Source organism: Coregonus clupeaformis, chromosome 17 (genome assembly GCF_020615455.1).
Source record: "Coregonus clupeaformis isolate EN_2021a chromosome 17, ASM2061545v1, whole genome shotgun sequence".
Taxonomy (NCBI): domain Eukaryota; kingdom Metazoa; phylum Chordata; class Actinopteri; order Salmoniformes; family Salmonidae; genus Coregonus; species Coregonus clupeaformis.
Genome location: NC_059208.1, coordinates 35,473,780 through 35,489,845, shown reverse-complemented (window position 1 = coordinate 35,489,845; position 16,066 = coordinate 35,473,780). Strand labels below are relative to the sequence as shown.

The following is a 16,066-nucleotide window of genomic DNA, read 5'->3' as shown; positions in this document are numbered from 1 at the left end:
TTTCTGGATTTTTGTTGTTGTTATTCTGTCTCTCACTGTTCAAATAAACCTAGCATTAAAATTATAGACTGATCATTTCTTTGTCAGTGGGCAAACGTACAAAATCAGCAGGGGATCAAATACTTTTTTCCCTCACTGTAAGTATCAAGTTCTTCTGGCCGACCTGAAACTACAGAGTGCAGTCCAGCTCGCTAAGGCCTACATGCACAACCTGAGACCTTACACTGCTGCCTTATAAGCCCTGCAGGACAAGTACGGTCAGCCCTGCCAACTCGTCCAGTGTGAGCTAGCCACCATTTTAAACTCCCCTGCCGTCAGGTTCGGAGATGCAGAAGTCTTCGACACCTTTGGCCTGTCTATCCACTCACTGGTAGGCATGCTCAGGACCCTTAAGGGGCAGAACGACTATGAGCTCAGATGTGGATCCCATGTCGACCGGCTCTGGAGCAAGATGCCACAGAGCTACCGGGATGAATTTGTCGAGTACTGCTTCGATCGCGGCATCCTCAGGACTGGCACGGACCAGACGCACACCCTACATGACTTGGCAGCCTGGTTGCAGAAGAAGTCCCAGGCTAAGCGCATATCAAGCAGAGCCGCAGCACTCTATCAATGTGATATGCCTAAGCCATTCAAGAAAGACCACTGTGCCTTCATAAGACAGAAGGGGAAATCTGCTTCAATCCTCTTCAACGAAGATCCAAACCCCAAGGAGCCTGCTCAATCCAAGGAGAAATCCAAACCCAAGCCATACTGTCCCCACTGTGACAATAAAGAACACTTTCTCAACTCGTGAAGAGTTCAAGAAGCTGAACACAGGACAGATCGTCAAGTGGATAAAGGATGGAAAAAGTTGTTGGAAGTGCGGACAATCCCACAAAGCTGATGCTTGCACCCTCAGACAACCTTGCATGACATGTAAAGAGCAGCACCTAACAATCCTTCATGACGACATACAGGAAAACGAGAAAAGTGTGCTCATGGTGAGTGTCCTTACGACCAAGGTGTACCTGGACAGACCCAACCAATAGGCGAAAGTAATGCTGAAGGTCGTGAAGGTCTTACTTCAGAATGGAGACCGAGCCCTGGAAACATACGCCGTGCTCGACAATGGCTCGTAGCGTAGCATCGTCCTGCCGCAGGCTGTTCAACAACTAAACCTCACTTCTGAACCTGAGACCCTCACCTTCAGGACAGTTCGTCAAGACGTTGTGCAACTGCAAGGTGCCTCAGTTACCTTTGATGTGTCCCACCTGCTCAAACCTTTCAAGAAGTATCGGATATGTCAGGCATTCACCGCAGACAACCTAGGCCTTTCCGAACACTCCTTCCCAGTAGCAGCTCTCCAAAAGCGATACGACCACCTCCGTAAGCTGCCTAAGGACCAAGCTCAACCTCTGCTGCTGAATGGTTTAGACATGCCTCACCTCCTGATACCCATACAGCCAGTCTGTACAGGCCCGTCTGGTGGACCCTTTACTGTCCACACCGAACTCAGCTGGTCCCTGCAAGCTTTGTCCACACAGAACCAGCTGAACAACAGTGCCTGCTCACCACTATCGTTTCGCCATACACCGAGCTCTTCAGAAACGAGGAGCGACTTTGGCAGATCGATACCCTTCCCTATGTGAGTGAGAAGCTGGCGACTCGCTAGAAATAAGACCAGCAAGCCATGACACTACTCCAGACGTCCACCACTAGGATAGAAGTTGATGGCGTTCAGTGCTATGCTTCACCCCTGCTTCGTCGAGTCAATGATGAAACTCTCCATGCTTCAAAGGAAGCTGTACTGCCAAGCTTCCGTAGCATGGACCAAAGACTTGCCAAAGACCAAAAACACGCCGAGGTGTACTGCCAGGAGCTCGAGAAGCTGCAGACTGCAGGCTACGTGTCACTGGTGCCACCCAAGGTAGCTGAACAACCTACTGGTTTACTCCTGGTCCTGGTTTAAATCCCACCATATTGTGCATCACAATGGAAAGGATAGGATTGTGTTTAACTGTTCGTTCCAGCATAAAGAACAGTCTCTCAATGACCTTCTCCTCCCTGGACCAACATTGGGACCATCCCTGCTTGGTGTGCTCCTCAGATTCCGTCAACATGCCGTAGCTGTGAGTGGTGGCAAAGGTATGTTTAATCAGATCTGTCTCTTACCAGCTGACAAACCGGTGCTACGCTTCATCTGTTAGAACATGCATAGAACTGAAGAACCGAGCATCTATGAGTGGCAGGTCTTTCCATTCGGCACAATTTGTAGTCCTATTGTGCCATCTACGCTCTGCAACACGTTCAGGACAATGTAGGAGCCAACCAAGACCTTGTGAAGTCAGTTGAGGAGTCATTCTATGTGGACAACTGCCTTCGAAGCATCCCGTCTGCCGATGAAGCAAGAGACCTTGTTAACGGACTTCGGCAGTTGCTCCAGACTGGAGGCTTTGAGATATGCCAGTGGTCAAGCAATGTACCAGTTGTCATCGCGCACCTATCGTCCGAGGCCAGATCTGAAAGCAGCGAACTGTGGCTTTCCCAAAGTAGCACGGATCTCCAGGAACCAACCCTGGGGCTACGCCAGAAATGCCTCAGAGACTCCTTGGGATACAAGCACCGCACTGTGGAGTATTCCAAACTTACAATGAGGAATATCTACAGCGTGCACGTCTGTCACAACCTGAACCAAGGTACTCGTCCAGGACATGTGGAAAGAAGGGATAGGTTGGGACGACCCCATTCAGCCTCAGAGCCTGCTGGACAGATGGCTTGTCTGGGAACAAGAAATTCCTGAACTTGTCCAGATGTAACTCCCCAGAACTTATGCACCTCCACATATTCTGTGATGCATCAGAGAGAGCATATGGCTCTGTTGACTACATTCAGACTGTGGATGACCAGGTCTCGTTCTGGCCAGGTCTTGCGTTGCGCCAAAGTAGCAGCTGTTGATGCAACGCTTGGAGCTGAGTGCTGCATTCACTGGGGCTCAGCTGGCCAGTGTCCTCCAAGCAAAACTCACCCTACCCATCGGACAAGTCATCCCCTGGTCCGATTCCACCACAGTCCTTCATTGGCTCAAGTCAGAATCTTGTAGATACAAGGATTTCGTAGGAACATATGTTGCAGAGATTCAGAACCTTACGGATATAGCCAATTGGAGGTATCTGGATACCACGAACAACCCGGCGGATGACATCACTCGGTGCAAGACCTTGAAAGAGCTGGCCCAACCGCATCGATGGCACCAAGGCCCTGAGTTCCTCCAACACTCAGAAGATCAGTGGCCTTCATTGCCTTCTGCTGGCCCTGAGCCAAACTGAAGAAATCAACCTTATGCGGACATGTCTGTCAGTTCCAGTCCTCAGCTCTCAGATATCAGCAAGTTTGATACATGAAAGACCTCATGAATGCAACAACTAGATCCCTACACGGAGCGGCCGATCCACTCTCCAGTTCACCTAGCGAAGTAGCAGACTACATAGCCACAGAGAACGTCCTCCTGAAGCAAGCTCAGATGGAATCATTTCCTGAAGAGGTCAAGGCCTTCATGTCAAACCGGTCTAAACCTTCTAACAGTTGTCTGGGTCCCTTGTCTCCTGAGTACGATAAGGATTCAGGACTCCTTAGAGTTGGTGGTAGACTGTGCAGAGCAAAGCACCTGGAGATGGATGCTATGCACCCCACCGTCTTGATCTGCATCTGCTGACCAAGCTACTCATTCAAGATTTCAACGGGACTCTCCTCCATCCCGGCCCAGAGGGGGTTCTGGCAGAACTGCGTCGTAGATACTGGATTCTGCGGGAAAGGGAGGCCATCCGGAAGTTTCAGCACACCTGTTTGCAATGCCAAAGATGGTGCGCCAAACCTGAAGTTCCTAAGATGGTAGACCTACCTCCTGCTTGTCTGCGACTGTACAAGCCACCCTTCTACTATACCGGAGTGGATTGTTTCGGACCATTCAACATAAAAATCTGCCATCAGCATGACGCAACAGGAACCGGGATGCGTTGGACCAGGTTATGTTTTTCCACTCCTCAATTGTCCAGTGTTGGTGATCATGTGCCCACTGGAGCTAAAAACAAACTTCTTGTTTTTAGCTGATAGGAGTGGAACCCGGTGTGGACAAGTTGTGCGTTCCGAGATGCCGTTCTACACACCACTGATTCTTGCTATTCTCCTTCGACCTCTCATCAACAAGCTGTTTTTGCCCACAGGACTGCCGCTGACGATGTTTTTTGTTTGTCGCACCATTCTCGGTAAAACCTAGAAACTGTCGTATGTGAAAAGCCCAGGAGGCCGGCTGTTTCTGAGATACTGGAACCGAAGCACCTGGACCGACGATCATACCACGCTTAAAGTCGCTTAGGTTACTAATTCTAACGTTCAATCGAACAGTAACTGAATGCCTCGATGCCTGTTTTATATAGCAAGCCACAGCCATGTGACTCACTGTCTGTAGGAGCGAACCATTTTCGTGATAAACTGGCCACTGAGTGTATATAAACCAAGGAAGCGACGCAGACCAGAAGCAGCGGAATTGTGTCTGTTCTCAAAACTTGCAGCGGGCAGATGATCTGCTGTCACTCATTCAGAACGCAGATCGGCATTTCATATTTCTTTCCTAGCCTCTTTCCACTTGTTAGATATTATGCACATTGATAGCTTGCTAGAAAACGTCTTCGCCAACTGATGTATAATAGAAGCAGCAGACAGTAGCAATTGGAGCAAAACATGCAAGGAGAAATTACTGGTGAAATCATCAAGCAATAAAGAGCAAGTGAACGGAGAGAATGCCAAAGTATTACTGTGAAGCTTTGTGATTGGTTCACCCAGGCGAGCGTCGTCCCAAAGCCGGGACTTTTTGAATGGCTCGGTTTTCACAGAGCCGTAGGCAGAATTTAAGAAAATACCGCAACGATGACTAATTCTCGAGGGATTTAAAGTACCACGTTTTTTACCCCTGTGACGAAGACGCTGTGAGTCGAGAAGCAGGTGCAGGTGAAACGTTTAATAAAACAACAAACATGGGACGAGACAACATAGACACTACTGCTATGCATAACCACAGGAACAATACTGACTGGGGAAAGAACCTAAGGGAGTGCCAGATATAGGGGAGGTAATAAAAGGCGGTAATGGAGTCCAGGTGTGCCTCATGATGACGTGCAGGTGCGCGTAATGATTGATGCCAGGTGTGTGTAATGATGGATCCCAGGACCGGTGGTTAGTATACCGGCTAGGTCGAACGCCGGAGGGGAGGAACGGGTATAGACGTGACAACCCCCTAACCCTTTCAGATATAAAGAAAAGACGGTATAAAGAAGACGGTATGGTAAAGACTGGTTTTTGTCTAGATTTAAAAAGGGATAAAAGATACGTAAGGGGGAGACAGATGCCTGTGTCTAACTTTCATTCCGTGGTTAGAATTTAAATGAATCTTTATATCCCCCAAAAGGTCATTGTAAAATTCCTCCCTTAGGCAATTTTTTCATTCTTATGCTCATGAAAGTAGTGTTGAATACAAAAGGTCAAGTTGAATATACCAGCATCCGCACACACCACCCACTGTGTTAAGCTTTTACCGGCTGAAAGGTTTTCCCCCTAGTGTATTTCCAAGTGCACTACTCTTTGTAAGTGTAGGTGTATTCCTTCCTAGATGCTATGTATCTATATTATAAAATCCTTCTCTGATTGATTCTCCCTTCTCTTCCTTTCAGGTTAATGTGGTCCTACTACAGTGGGTAGCATGGTTCCTACGTATGAAGCGCCCAGGGGAGAATGATGACCCAGAGCGACCACCCTGCGCCCCCCACCTACGGCGCTGCTCCTCAAGCTCCCAGAGTGGTAGCATCCCTAACCCTCCAGACCCCAAGCTCAACCCGCTGCACCCGCAGAACCTGGCCCCTCTCCAGGCTGGCCCCCTGCACGCAGGTCACCCCCACCTTCACGCACAGTCCAGCGCCAACAACGGAAACCTGCTCTATATCGGTTTCCAGAACCTGGACGACCCCCCACTGCTCCCGGATCACATCCAGAGTTACAGCATTTCGGCCGGGCCTCCTCGAGTAGCAGGCAGCCCCCCTCCACCACCCCCCACCCCCAACGCGGACACCGTGGGCTGCCCTAGCACCATTTCCAGTGGCGGGGGCTTTGGAATGGGGGGTGGAGGACAGTACTCAGGGGGTATAGGCGATCCCCAGCTCCAGGCTATTCTGGAGGAGGTGCGTTACATGGCGGACCGCTTCCGTGAGCAGGATGAGACAGAGAGCGTGGCCGACCAGTGGAAGTTTGCGGCAGCAGTCATCGACCGGCTCTGCCTGGTGGCCTTCAGTATGTTCAACATCATCTGTACCATCGCCATCCTCATGTCCGCTCCCAACTTTGTCGAGGCCGCCTCCAAGGACTTCTTCTGAGGAAGAAGAGGCTGGGGCAGAGGAGGAGAGAAAGAATGAGGGAGAAAATATGTAGTGGAGAAAGAGCAGGATGTGGAATGATTTGGGGCTCAGTCCAAGAGGGCTATTGTCAGGGACAACAGACCCTCCTGTCAAGATGAGGGGGGTTCTTTGGAGATGGCTATAGTACATCTCAAGATGGTCTATTGAAGTCTCTCTATCAATGACCTCTGATGAAATGGAACAAGATGGGGAGGGATGAGTTTATGGGAGAAGAATCCAAAAAGACATGGTTCAACAGACTATATAGGGTGAAGTAAATTGTACTGAATTATGAGGCTTTTTCAAAGACCTATAAGAAGTGAAGGTCAACAGGAAGGGCAATAAGGAAAAAGTGGAGCATGGGATAATTCAACCTGAGATTGGGAAGATTGCAGTACTTACAGAAAGAGAGAGATAAAGAGAGAGAGGGAGGGGAAGAGACAGATAGGGCTGTTTTATTTGCTATCAGATCCCAGAAAAGGCAAAGAAAGACTGCATCATTTACTGAAACAGGGGACCAGGAGGGAGGGGGAGAGACTGACTTTTACAAGGAAAGACAAGGAATGAGTGTATGAACACAGAGGTTTTACCTGGTGACAGCGAAGGTGGGAGGGTCAAACAAACTGAACTGGGCCTTGTCAAAGGGAACGCTTAGATCTCTGGGATAGACAGAAGAACAAAGCGGATGAGAGGAATAAATCTCTAATCTTTCATTCTGTCATTTGTTTCATGGGCATCAAATTGAAAGGCCTTAAATAACATGCAGACTTTTTCCGATCGGTTGAAGAACTAAATGAATTCACATTTAACAGCCCCATTTCCTTCCCCAGGTCTGATCTGTCAGTGGGTTGCCAGTGTATACCAATCTTCACTTTTTGTCCTACGGTGTGCAGCGCTACTTGTGATTGGGCAACTGCATTAGTGCGTAATAATCAGTGTAATTGCCAGTAATTGTGTTACAGTGGAGGGTTGATCCAATAATGACCCATCAAACAGTCATCCTAATAGAATTAGGCAGGTCCTAATAGAGAAGGCTGATCTCATTGAGCTCCAAAGTGAAATCTTAATATACTGTATTGTGAGGTGAGCAACTTTAAGAGGAATGTAAAGGGAAGTGAGCCTCAAACCTCAAGATGAACACACAAATGACTTGATTGGAATGACACTCATTTTTATATTGCACAATATGGTTGAGAATTGCTGCATAATTGATGGGAGTTTTATTTTTCGATATTTTCATATTTTCCAAATTCAACATATACTTAATAAAATAGATTTCCTATAGTTATTTTAAAGACCACAGAGACAGCTCCTGGAAGATCTCATATCTCTCGCTCGCTCTATAAACTGACTCATCTCCTCCCTTCAGTGGAAACCTTAAACTGGGAGTAGGCGGACTGACTCTCTGGCACACACACACACGTATAGAAACATTTCCCATCCAGAAATAAAGTATTCTTTTTTTACCATCCTTGCCTTCCTCCTTTCCTCCCTCCTTTCCTCAACGGACACTGGTGCTGATAAACGCAAGAGAAAAATGACAGCAGGGGCAGAGAAAGTGCTGACATGCAGCGCACGCCGGACAGGGTTTTAATTGATCACTCCTTCAGGAAGAGAGAGCGAGGGAGGAAGGAGGGGTAGAGAGGCCATGCTCGTTAATTCAATGGATTTATAAGAGAGGACCAGGGAGACAGCCGCTCGACAAAGCATAACTCAGTCACACAATACACCATAATGCAAACTATGTAGTATATTAATAGTACATTTTGGTATAAGCACATTTTCAATGTCAAATGGGTTAGCGTCTATTGACTGGGATGCTCATTATGTGTGTAAGTTTCAGGCATATTATGTGGTTCTCTCTCCAGTCCATACAGTATCTGTTTTTCTGTCAGTATACAAAAAGAACATGAGCTGTGTGTGTTTGTCAGGTGTCTCCGTCTAATCAACACACTCCCTCTCATTCTCTTTCACTCACTCTTCATCCCTTTCCCCCTCCATCTCTATTTTTCTTTATCTCTCCCTCTGTGTGTGGTCAGTGTTTGAGCTTCAGCGTGTTACTCAGTGTCAGACGGATGGAGGGGCTATATTTATAGTGGCTGTTCTCCACTGCAGGTTGTCTGATTGGGTAATTCTCTTTCTATCCTCTTTCCGAGGCTCTGGGGTCGGCAAATGTGCAGCGTTGGCACTCTCTGAGCTCTCAGATTTACTGGGTTCACTCAGATGAAAAAAGAAGAGTAGATAAGGGGAGAGTGTGTGTGTGTGTCCGTGCTGTTTGTGTGTAGAGGAATGTGTGCTTGCATGTGTATGCTTCGAATCAGTTGTTTTTTCTCTCTCAGTTAACGAGCAGTTGGAGCCAATGCCCTCTCCTCGGCAAGAGATTTTTCTCCAGATGGCCAATTGAAGTGTACACGCCTGGAAAGATTGAGTATGTGTGAATGGGCGCTGCAATTTCACATTAAAAAGATACATTACTGCAGCGTACGGGCGGAATGAAAACCTACAGCTCGAATAGAGACCTCAAACACATGCCTGTGGCACGCACACTTCGATAAACACCAGTCACACACAACTGTAAATACTGCACACACTGCAAACACACCATTTACATAGCACACATAAACACATCCATTACACAAACTGAATACACAGGGCTTGTAAGTCAACATCCTTATAAAATACGACCTCTCAGAAACCCCCACCGTTTGCTCAGTTTCCCACAGACAGTTCTGTATAATACGACCATATTCCCAATGTTGTGCGGCTGATCAATGCCTTTTAATTACCGGCCGGCCGGAAGCGCTGACGCGAGGTAGAGAGCGGCAGACCTGCTCAGGACAGTGATTGATGCTTGTACCCACCCAGTCCCACCTGGGGACGCATCATTAGCCTTGATTAAAGATGTGTCCCAAATGCCAGCCTACACCCTCTTTGGGCCCATATGGCTCTGGTCAAAAGTGGTGAACCACATAAGGAAAAGGGTGCCATTTGGGACACAGCCTGCCAAGCCACATTCACTCACCGTGCTGACCGTCATTCAGCTGTCCCAGACCTCTGCGGTCATAAGGTTAAGTGGCCAGCTGGTCGCGGGCGATTAGTGGGCCAATGAGGGGACTGTAGTCTGGCCGTAAGTCAAAATTGGGCAGTTTCCGAGGCGGACTGAAACATGGGTCAGTTGATTTTTATACTGTGTGTCTTTGTTGATTAAGTCCGGAACATCATTCTTTAGGTAAAATGGACTTGCAGATGGAGAGTATCTCACCTGGAACAGCTAGCTTGGTCAGGGTTCAAAGTTCACGTGGGTTGAATTAAATTGTGGCTCAGACGTCCATGATCAATTGAAAATAAATAAAATATAAAAATCAAGAGAATTAATGAAAATTGTTAATTAACTAATTAATGTTGAACTCCGACTGAAGACAAAAGTACCTGCTTTATCACTGATAACCTAAAATGTACTGTCAGGTAAATACATAATTCCCTATATAGTGTACTACTTTTGACCAGGGCCCATTGGCCTCAAAAGTAGTGCTAAATGGTTGCGTTTAGATAGGCAGCCCAATTCCGATCTATTGCCCAATTATAGGCAAAAGAACAGAATTGGCCTGCCTGTGTAAATGCAGCTTTTGTAGTGAATAATGCACCATTTGGGACTCAGCCGGGGACTTCATTTGTGCCCATTACCACTGGGGGTTCCAGGTTTGACATACAGCTGCAGCCTCTCGATCAGAGCCGCACTGAAGACTGTTCTAATCTTCTAAATAATGGCCCGAGCCCTATATAATCTACCTGAACAAACCAAATTCCTCTACCATGATGAGAAATCCAAATAAGCCATTTGTTAAGGCTAAAGGGGAGCGATTTAGGATAAATTTCAGATCATTTGTGTAACTTTTTTTTTTCTCAGGTAAGAGTCCATTTCACATTTGCTTGTGCTAGCAAGCTGCCTTAAAGTCATAGGGCCATCAGACTGACTGACAGCACAATGACAGTATAATAAAGACCTTTGCATGGAGTGCCCATTGGACCTTTTATTATTTGTCAGTGCTCTTAACTACAGGTCTTTTTGGGCACTATTCTGACAGGTTTTATAAATCTGACTTTTTGAAAGAGCGATCGACATCAGAACGGTTACTGATCAGCAGCAGGGACAGAGTAGGACCAGAAATCGGCCAGCCATTTCTAACACTCCGGACCATTTTTCCCCAATAACTAGCCAAATAATAATAATTTTGCACAAAACAATTTAGACAGGCCCACTGGGCTAAAGATGGACAAGCCCACTTGGCATTTTCCAGAATTGCCCTTTGGCCAGTCCATCCCTGCCCAGGAGGGCCGGTATGACTTAGCATTGTGATAAAGCCTCTCTCACTACAATGGAAGTTAATAGGAATACGACTTCTAGATGGCAAAAATGCCTATCATACATGTCAGATTTCAATACTGGCTGATGTCATGTCTTCTCTCGAATGAGCCATTGATCATATTTTTTTGCGATATTCCTACCTCTAGAAATTTGTAATTTAACACAGGGTCCACCTTTTTGTCTGCCCCTTCAGTCCAGGTGCATTGGTGCAGTTGTGAATGTCAGGATCCACTCTGCGAGGCATATCGATCTGCAGGTTGAACATGGTGAGATTGTAGACTCCTAAATTGATAATGCAGTTTTAGGCGATTTTACAGCCAACTAGCTACTTCACATGGTGATAGTGACTTTTATATTATTGTGTGGAGCTACATTTGCTAGCTATCTAGCTAGCCCATAAAGAGAGCATTGCATTGTGGGTTATGTAGCGGACTTGAACTGCAACAGATTTCCACAACGATTTTTACATGTTGCTACCAACCTTATTATAACGACAAATTGAAACATTTGTTCACAAAAAATATTGCTCTCACAGTGTTATTTAACACTAACTTATAGGAATTATTTATTTTGGATGGATTTTTCATTTAACATTCAGCGTGCGTGCACGTGGACATGTTTAACCATACTTGTGGGGACCAGAAGTACCCACAAGAATAGTAAACTAACAAAAGTTTGACCAACTGGGAACATTTTGTCAGTCCCCAGGGAAAAAGTCAATTTCTAGCGGGTTTAGGGTTAGAATTAGCGTTGGGTTAGAATTTCCGTTTTGGAGTTAATGTTAAGTTTAGGAAAAATAGGATTTTTAATATGAATCAATTGGGTGTTCCCACAAGGTTAGTAAAACAAGACTGAGTGTGAGTGTGTGTGTTGTGTGTGTGTGACCACAATCAATTAGTCTTTGCCCTAGGGATGAACAGGAATAAATGTACAGTAAACAAAAAATGTGGAACACTTCTTCAATATATCATTTTATTTAAAATATCGTTACAATTTATTACTCTACATTACATTTTCAAACCATTTTTTTTTTTTTCATTTTTACATTGGTTAGTAAACCTTCATATATTTTAAGATATAAAACTACCCATTTTCAGTATCAGTTGTTAATTCTTGTCTTTAGTTTGAGTAAATGCAACACTGCTTGACTTCCAGAACTTGACTCAATGTATATTTAAGTTCTTGCTTCGCCAAATACCCTACACAAAATAAATGACCAAGAGTGGCGCTAGCACACTACACTATCATTTCCCACAACTTCAATAATTTTCTGAAATAAATTATACGTTTTCAATCGAGAGAAAGTGCATTTTTATCCAAATGACATTTTTTGCAATAATTTACAAGTTATGCTGAAGAAGACAAACACGTCTAGGTTTTAATGTTGCCTATACTTGCCATCGAACAAAAGCCCTGCTCATCTGAAACGTAAGGTACAGAAATAAATGTTTTAGCTACACAAAGGCCTACCATGTTAGTTAGTTGTTTAGAATGCCTAGCTCAAGTGGAGAGATGTGTGTGATGTCCTTTAATGCTGGGGTGCGTTCAGCAGGGCACAACATTTTGGAATAGAAATACAGCATCACACAGAACAAACACCCCTCTCTGACATGTAGAATAAGGAGTCATACCAGCTCAATTCATGACATTTCTATCTGCAACGTTCGACAACAATTGGCTACTGAAAGTAGCCCTGGAGTGGCGTTGTTCCGTTCAGAAGGGTGGTGTAACTGGAGTCTATACAAAAGCATATTTTTTACTCTATAGAAATGTAGTGGTGGCTGAATCTACAACAGTGTCAAGCTGCTATCAGAGGAGGACCCTGACGTTTTAATAATACAGCAACAAAAAGTTAGAGGGGTGACTGACCTTTGAAATGCTTTCGATAGGGGAGACATGATAATTATCTTACAACTGACGTACACTGACATTATAGAGATGCAGCAAAGTAAGTGCAGGTGACTAGCGTTATTATAGCTCGGAGTAAATTAGCCAAAGACATCTTCTTAGTATCCCTGGCATCTTGCCGGCTCCTACTCCCTGTTACCATGACGACGGACCACTGACGACAAGGACACCCCCACTCTACATACAAGTGTGTGCACCTGTGTATGCGTCTGTATTCCCAGGGTATAAAAGCTAAGAGACAGCACCTGCTACAGCCTAGGGACGTACACCGAAGTCTGTAAAATGCTTTATCACAAGAACCCATACCATCATGATGACATTAAACATTAACATGAATATGTTATAAGTGTGAGTCAGTTATGTGGTCTGGGGCGATGTTAGACTGGGCATGCTCAGACAGCTTAGTGCTGCCAAGGCAACCACATCTAGTCTGATGGCAGACCAACCTGGAGTAGAGGAACAGAACACTGGCACACCGAAAGGAGGCGCACGCATGCGCACACGCTTGTGGTCACTCCCCTCTCTCTCAAAAACACACACGTTCTGGTAGAGCATCTGCTATCTTTATATCACCCATCTCTAAATTGGCTATTACTCTGGCTGTCAAAACAAATAGGCAGCACCTCAATTGCACATCTTCAGCATTTCTTTCAGAATGCAGCAGTGGCGTTTATAACGGACATGCTAGTGTATCGTTTTGTCATTGGCAATTCTCTTTTTGGGAGGCAAGCAGTGCAGAACCATGCAATTAAGAATGGTACAATTTTACACCTGTCAAACTTCAGTAATATCCTTCATTTCAACATAGTTGAGGTATGGAAGGGATGTGGGCTAACCTTACACAGCCTGAAAAGGCTGCAAGGCAGCGCTCGCTAGGGGAGAGGAAATGCCTCCCATCCATCTCTATCTGCACAGCTGTCACCCTGCATAACCCTCTCTGGGTTGCATCCCAAATGGCACCCTATTGCTTATGTAGCCCTATGGGCCCTGGTCAAAAGAAGTGCACTACATCGGTGCCATTTGGGACGCCACCCTGGTCTTTATCTGCTGCCTCAAAACCTAACCTGCCTCAAAACCTAAGCCCCCATTGGCCACGTCCCAATCGGCCAACCGCCTTATCAACAATACTGAGGAAAGACTGGAGACGCATGCTCACACCACCCTAATACTATGACGATTTGGTTAGACAAGGTGCAATGAGGGGCAACAGAGAGACAACCTGCATCATAACTGTAACTGCTCGGTCTGCTGTGGCCATGGTCCCACTATTAATGCACTTGCTTATACACAGAAACACACGCAGCCACAGGTGCACACACACGCACCATCTGTCCTCCTGACACGGTTAATAGACAAACTGCAGAGCAGTACTTAGTGGGTGAGTTACAGAGCCCAGGGGAGAAATATCTATGGAAGGTCCTGGAAGACCTTTACCTCACTTGGTCCGCTCAACACTGACTCAGTAGTACTGAGTAGTACTTTAGTAGTACTCTACTGCTCTCTGCTGGTTGCGCTAAGCACTGCACCCGAACACACACAACACCACACTGTACTTCCATCCCTTTCTCCCAGTCTGTATACGTCGATCAATACTCAGCGGGGGAAATATTAACTGGTTTCTAGTTTCTCTTAACGTTTAGTTCCCAAAGTCAAGCCCTGATTTCATTCAGTAGATGGAAACACCACTGATGAAAAACTTAATTTTATCTCTGAACTTGGAGATTCTACTGAATTACCGCAAACATTTTAAGGGGATAAATGTTCACACTTTCAGTGGTGGTGAACTGCCAACAGACATTCTAGACAAGAGTGTATTAGATAGGTTAGAACATTTGAAAAACTGAGCAAGGATGAGAAGCCAAGGAGGAAGCTCCACTGTTAACTTACTACACGGTTAGAATAAGAAAGTAATTTGTTGAGCTCTTATATTAATCAATCACTTTAGCAAGTTTTTCTAAAACATAAGTGTACTGTTTTTATGAACACAATAACCCCCTTGCATCTCCAGTCAGTTACTTTTGTCTCCTATTCTTTTGAAAAGCATGAGCTGGCGCACACCCAAAAAAGTTAGTAGAGGTGCTGACAAATGGCGAGGAAACTGTAGGCTATAAAAATAGAGTTGCACGCACACACACAAGCTCCCAGTAATTGATTGGGTAAACCACCCAATTAATTACTGGGAGCTTATATACAGATTGTGCGACTATTTGTATAGCCTACAGCCTCCTAGGCTTTTGACAGGTAACCTTTTGTTTCTTACCCCCCTTACCGAGAAAACAATCTGATTATGTCCTGCATCAGTGAAAACAATGCTCTCTCCCGTTTAGCATTGCCAGTGACAATGGTGTCCCGCCCACCCTCTATCTTGTTTCCCAGCATGTCATCTTGTAGTTCAGTAGACCAGAGGCACATTGAAAGCATTGGCTCAGACCAAACGTGTTGCAGAACTGGCCGTCACAATCACATCGCAGATGTCGGCTGGCTTCCTCGCTGGCGTTTCACGTCTAGGTGTTCCCTTTGTCCAATGGCGTAGCAGGCTGCTGTTAACCTATACCAATAGCACTGTACTGTTCCATTTCCTCAACCAGTGGGGTGGAAGAATTCAGATAGTGTCCCGCCCCATGTCAGGGGTGATGCATGGAGGAAAAAGTATATGCTGCCCTTAATTGCTCGTCATCGATCTGCGAATTCCTGGGTTTGTGTGATAAAAAAAAAAAAATCGGTTTCCAGTGTCATTTGGGGAGTGAATCGCCTCAGTTCTCTTTTAGTTTTTTTTGTTTCTTTTGCAGATGGCGTTCTAGGTTGTGGCTGTGATGGCGTGAGTGGGCCGATTCTGGTGGAGTATTTAGGATGTGGCGATCTCGCCCCCTAGATGGCGCCATCCCTTCTGTGTCTCCAGAGCAGGGAGATATTCTAGAATAGAGAGAAGGTTCAAGAAACCAAACTCAACCTCTCACTTCCTGACAGTAAAGCTGCAGATAGATATGTAACAAACAGAGCAGACTGTGTCCAGTGTCCACTCTACACTTCTGCCTTTGCTGTTAATTTGCTGGTTACTTGCCTTTGCTGCTCTTTACATTTCCTGTTAATTTGCATTTGCTGTTCACTTTCCTTTTCCATTAATATTCCATTGCTGTTCACTTGTCTTCCCTGTTAATTGCCTTTACTGGTCACTTTGCATTTGCCATTCATTTCCTTTGTTGTTAATTTGCCTTTGCTATATCACAAACTCTCCCACAGGGTAAATACCTATCAGTCTGTGTCTATTCATCTTTGTGAAGTGACCTTGATGTGGATCACATGGCTGCTGTTCTTTTATGCTCATAAGCATACACTTGTATATGTACTCCTGTACACCTCGTCTCAGGAG

General features: G+C 45.6%; 2 protein-coding genes across 2 annotated transcripts in view; one reads left to right on the top strand and one right to left on the bottom strand.

The window, feature by feature from the left end:
* The window catches only part of LOC121586314 (neuronal acetylcholine receptor subunit alpha-7-like), a 29,169-nt gene extending 21,278 nt beyond the window's left edge, over positions 1–7,891 (top strand). The window contains exon 10 of the mRNA XM_041902913.1: positions 5,706–7,891. Within this exon, the coding sequence (XP_041758847.1) occupies positions 5,706–6,401 (696 nt within the window). The 3' untranslated portion in view covers positions 6,402–7,891. The remainder of the gene's footprint in view (positions 1–5,705) is intronic.
* A 3,855-nt stretch (positions 7,892–11,746) lies between these two features.
* Positions 11,747–16,066, bottom strand: part of LOC121586313 (sorting nexin-27-like) — a 42,909-nt gene continuing 38,589 nt past the window's right edge. Inside the window, exon 13 of the mRNA XM_045226300.1 lies at positions 11,747–15,609. Within this exon, the coding sequence (XP_045082235.1) occupies positions 15,542–15,609 (68 nt within the window). The 3' untranslated portion in view covers positions 11,747–15,541. The remainder of the gene's footprint in view (positions 15,610–16,066) is intronic.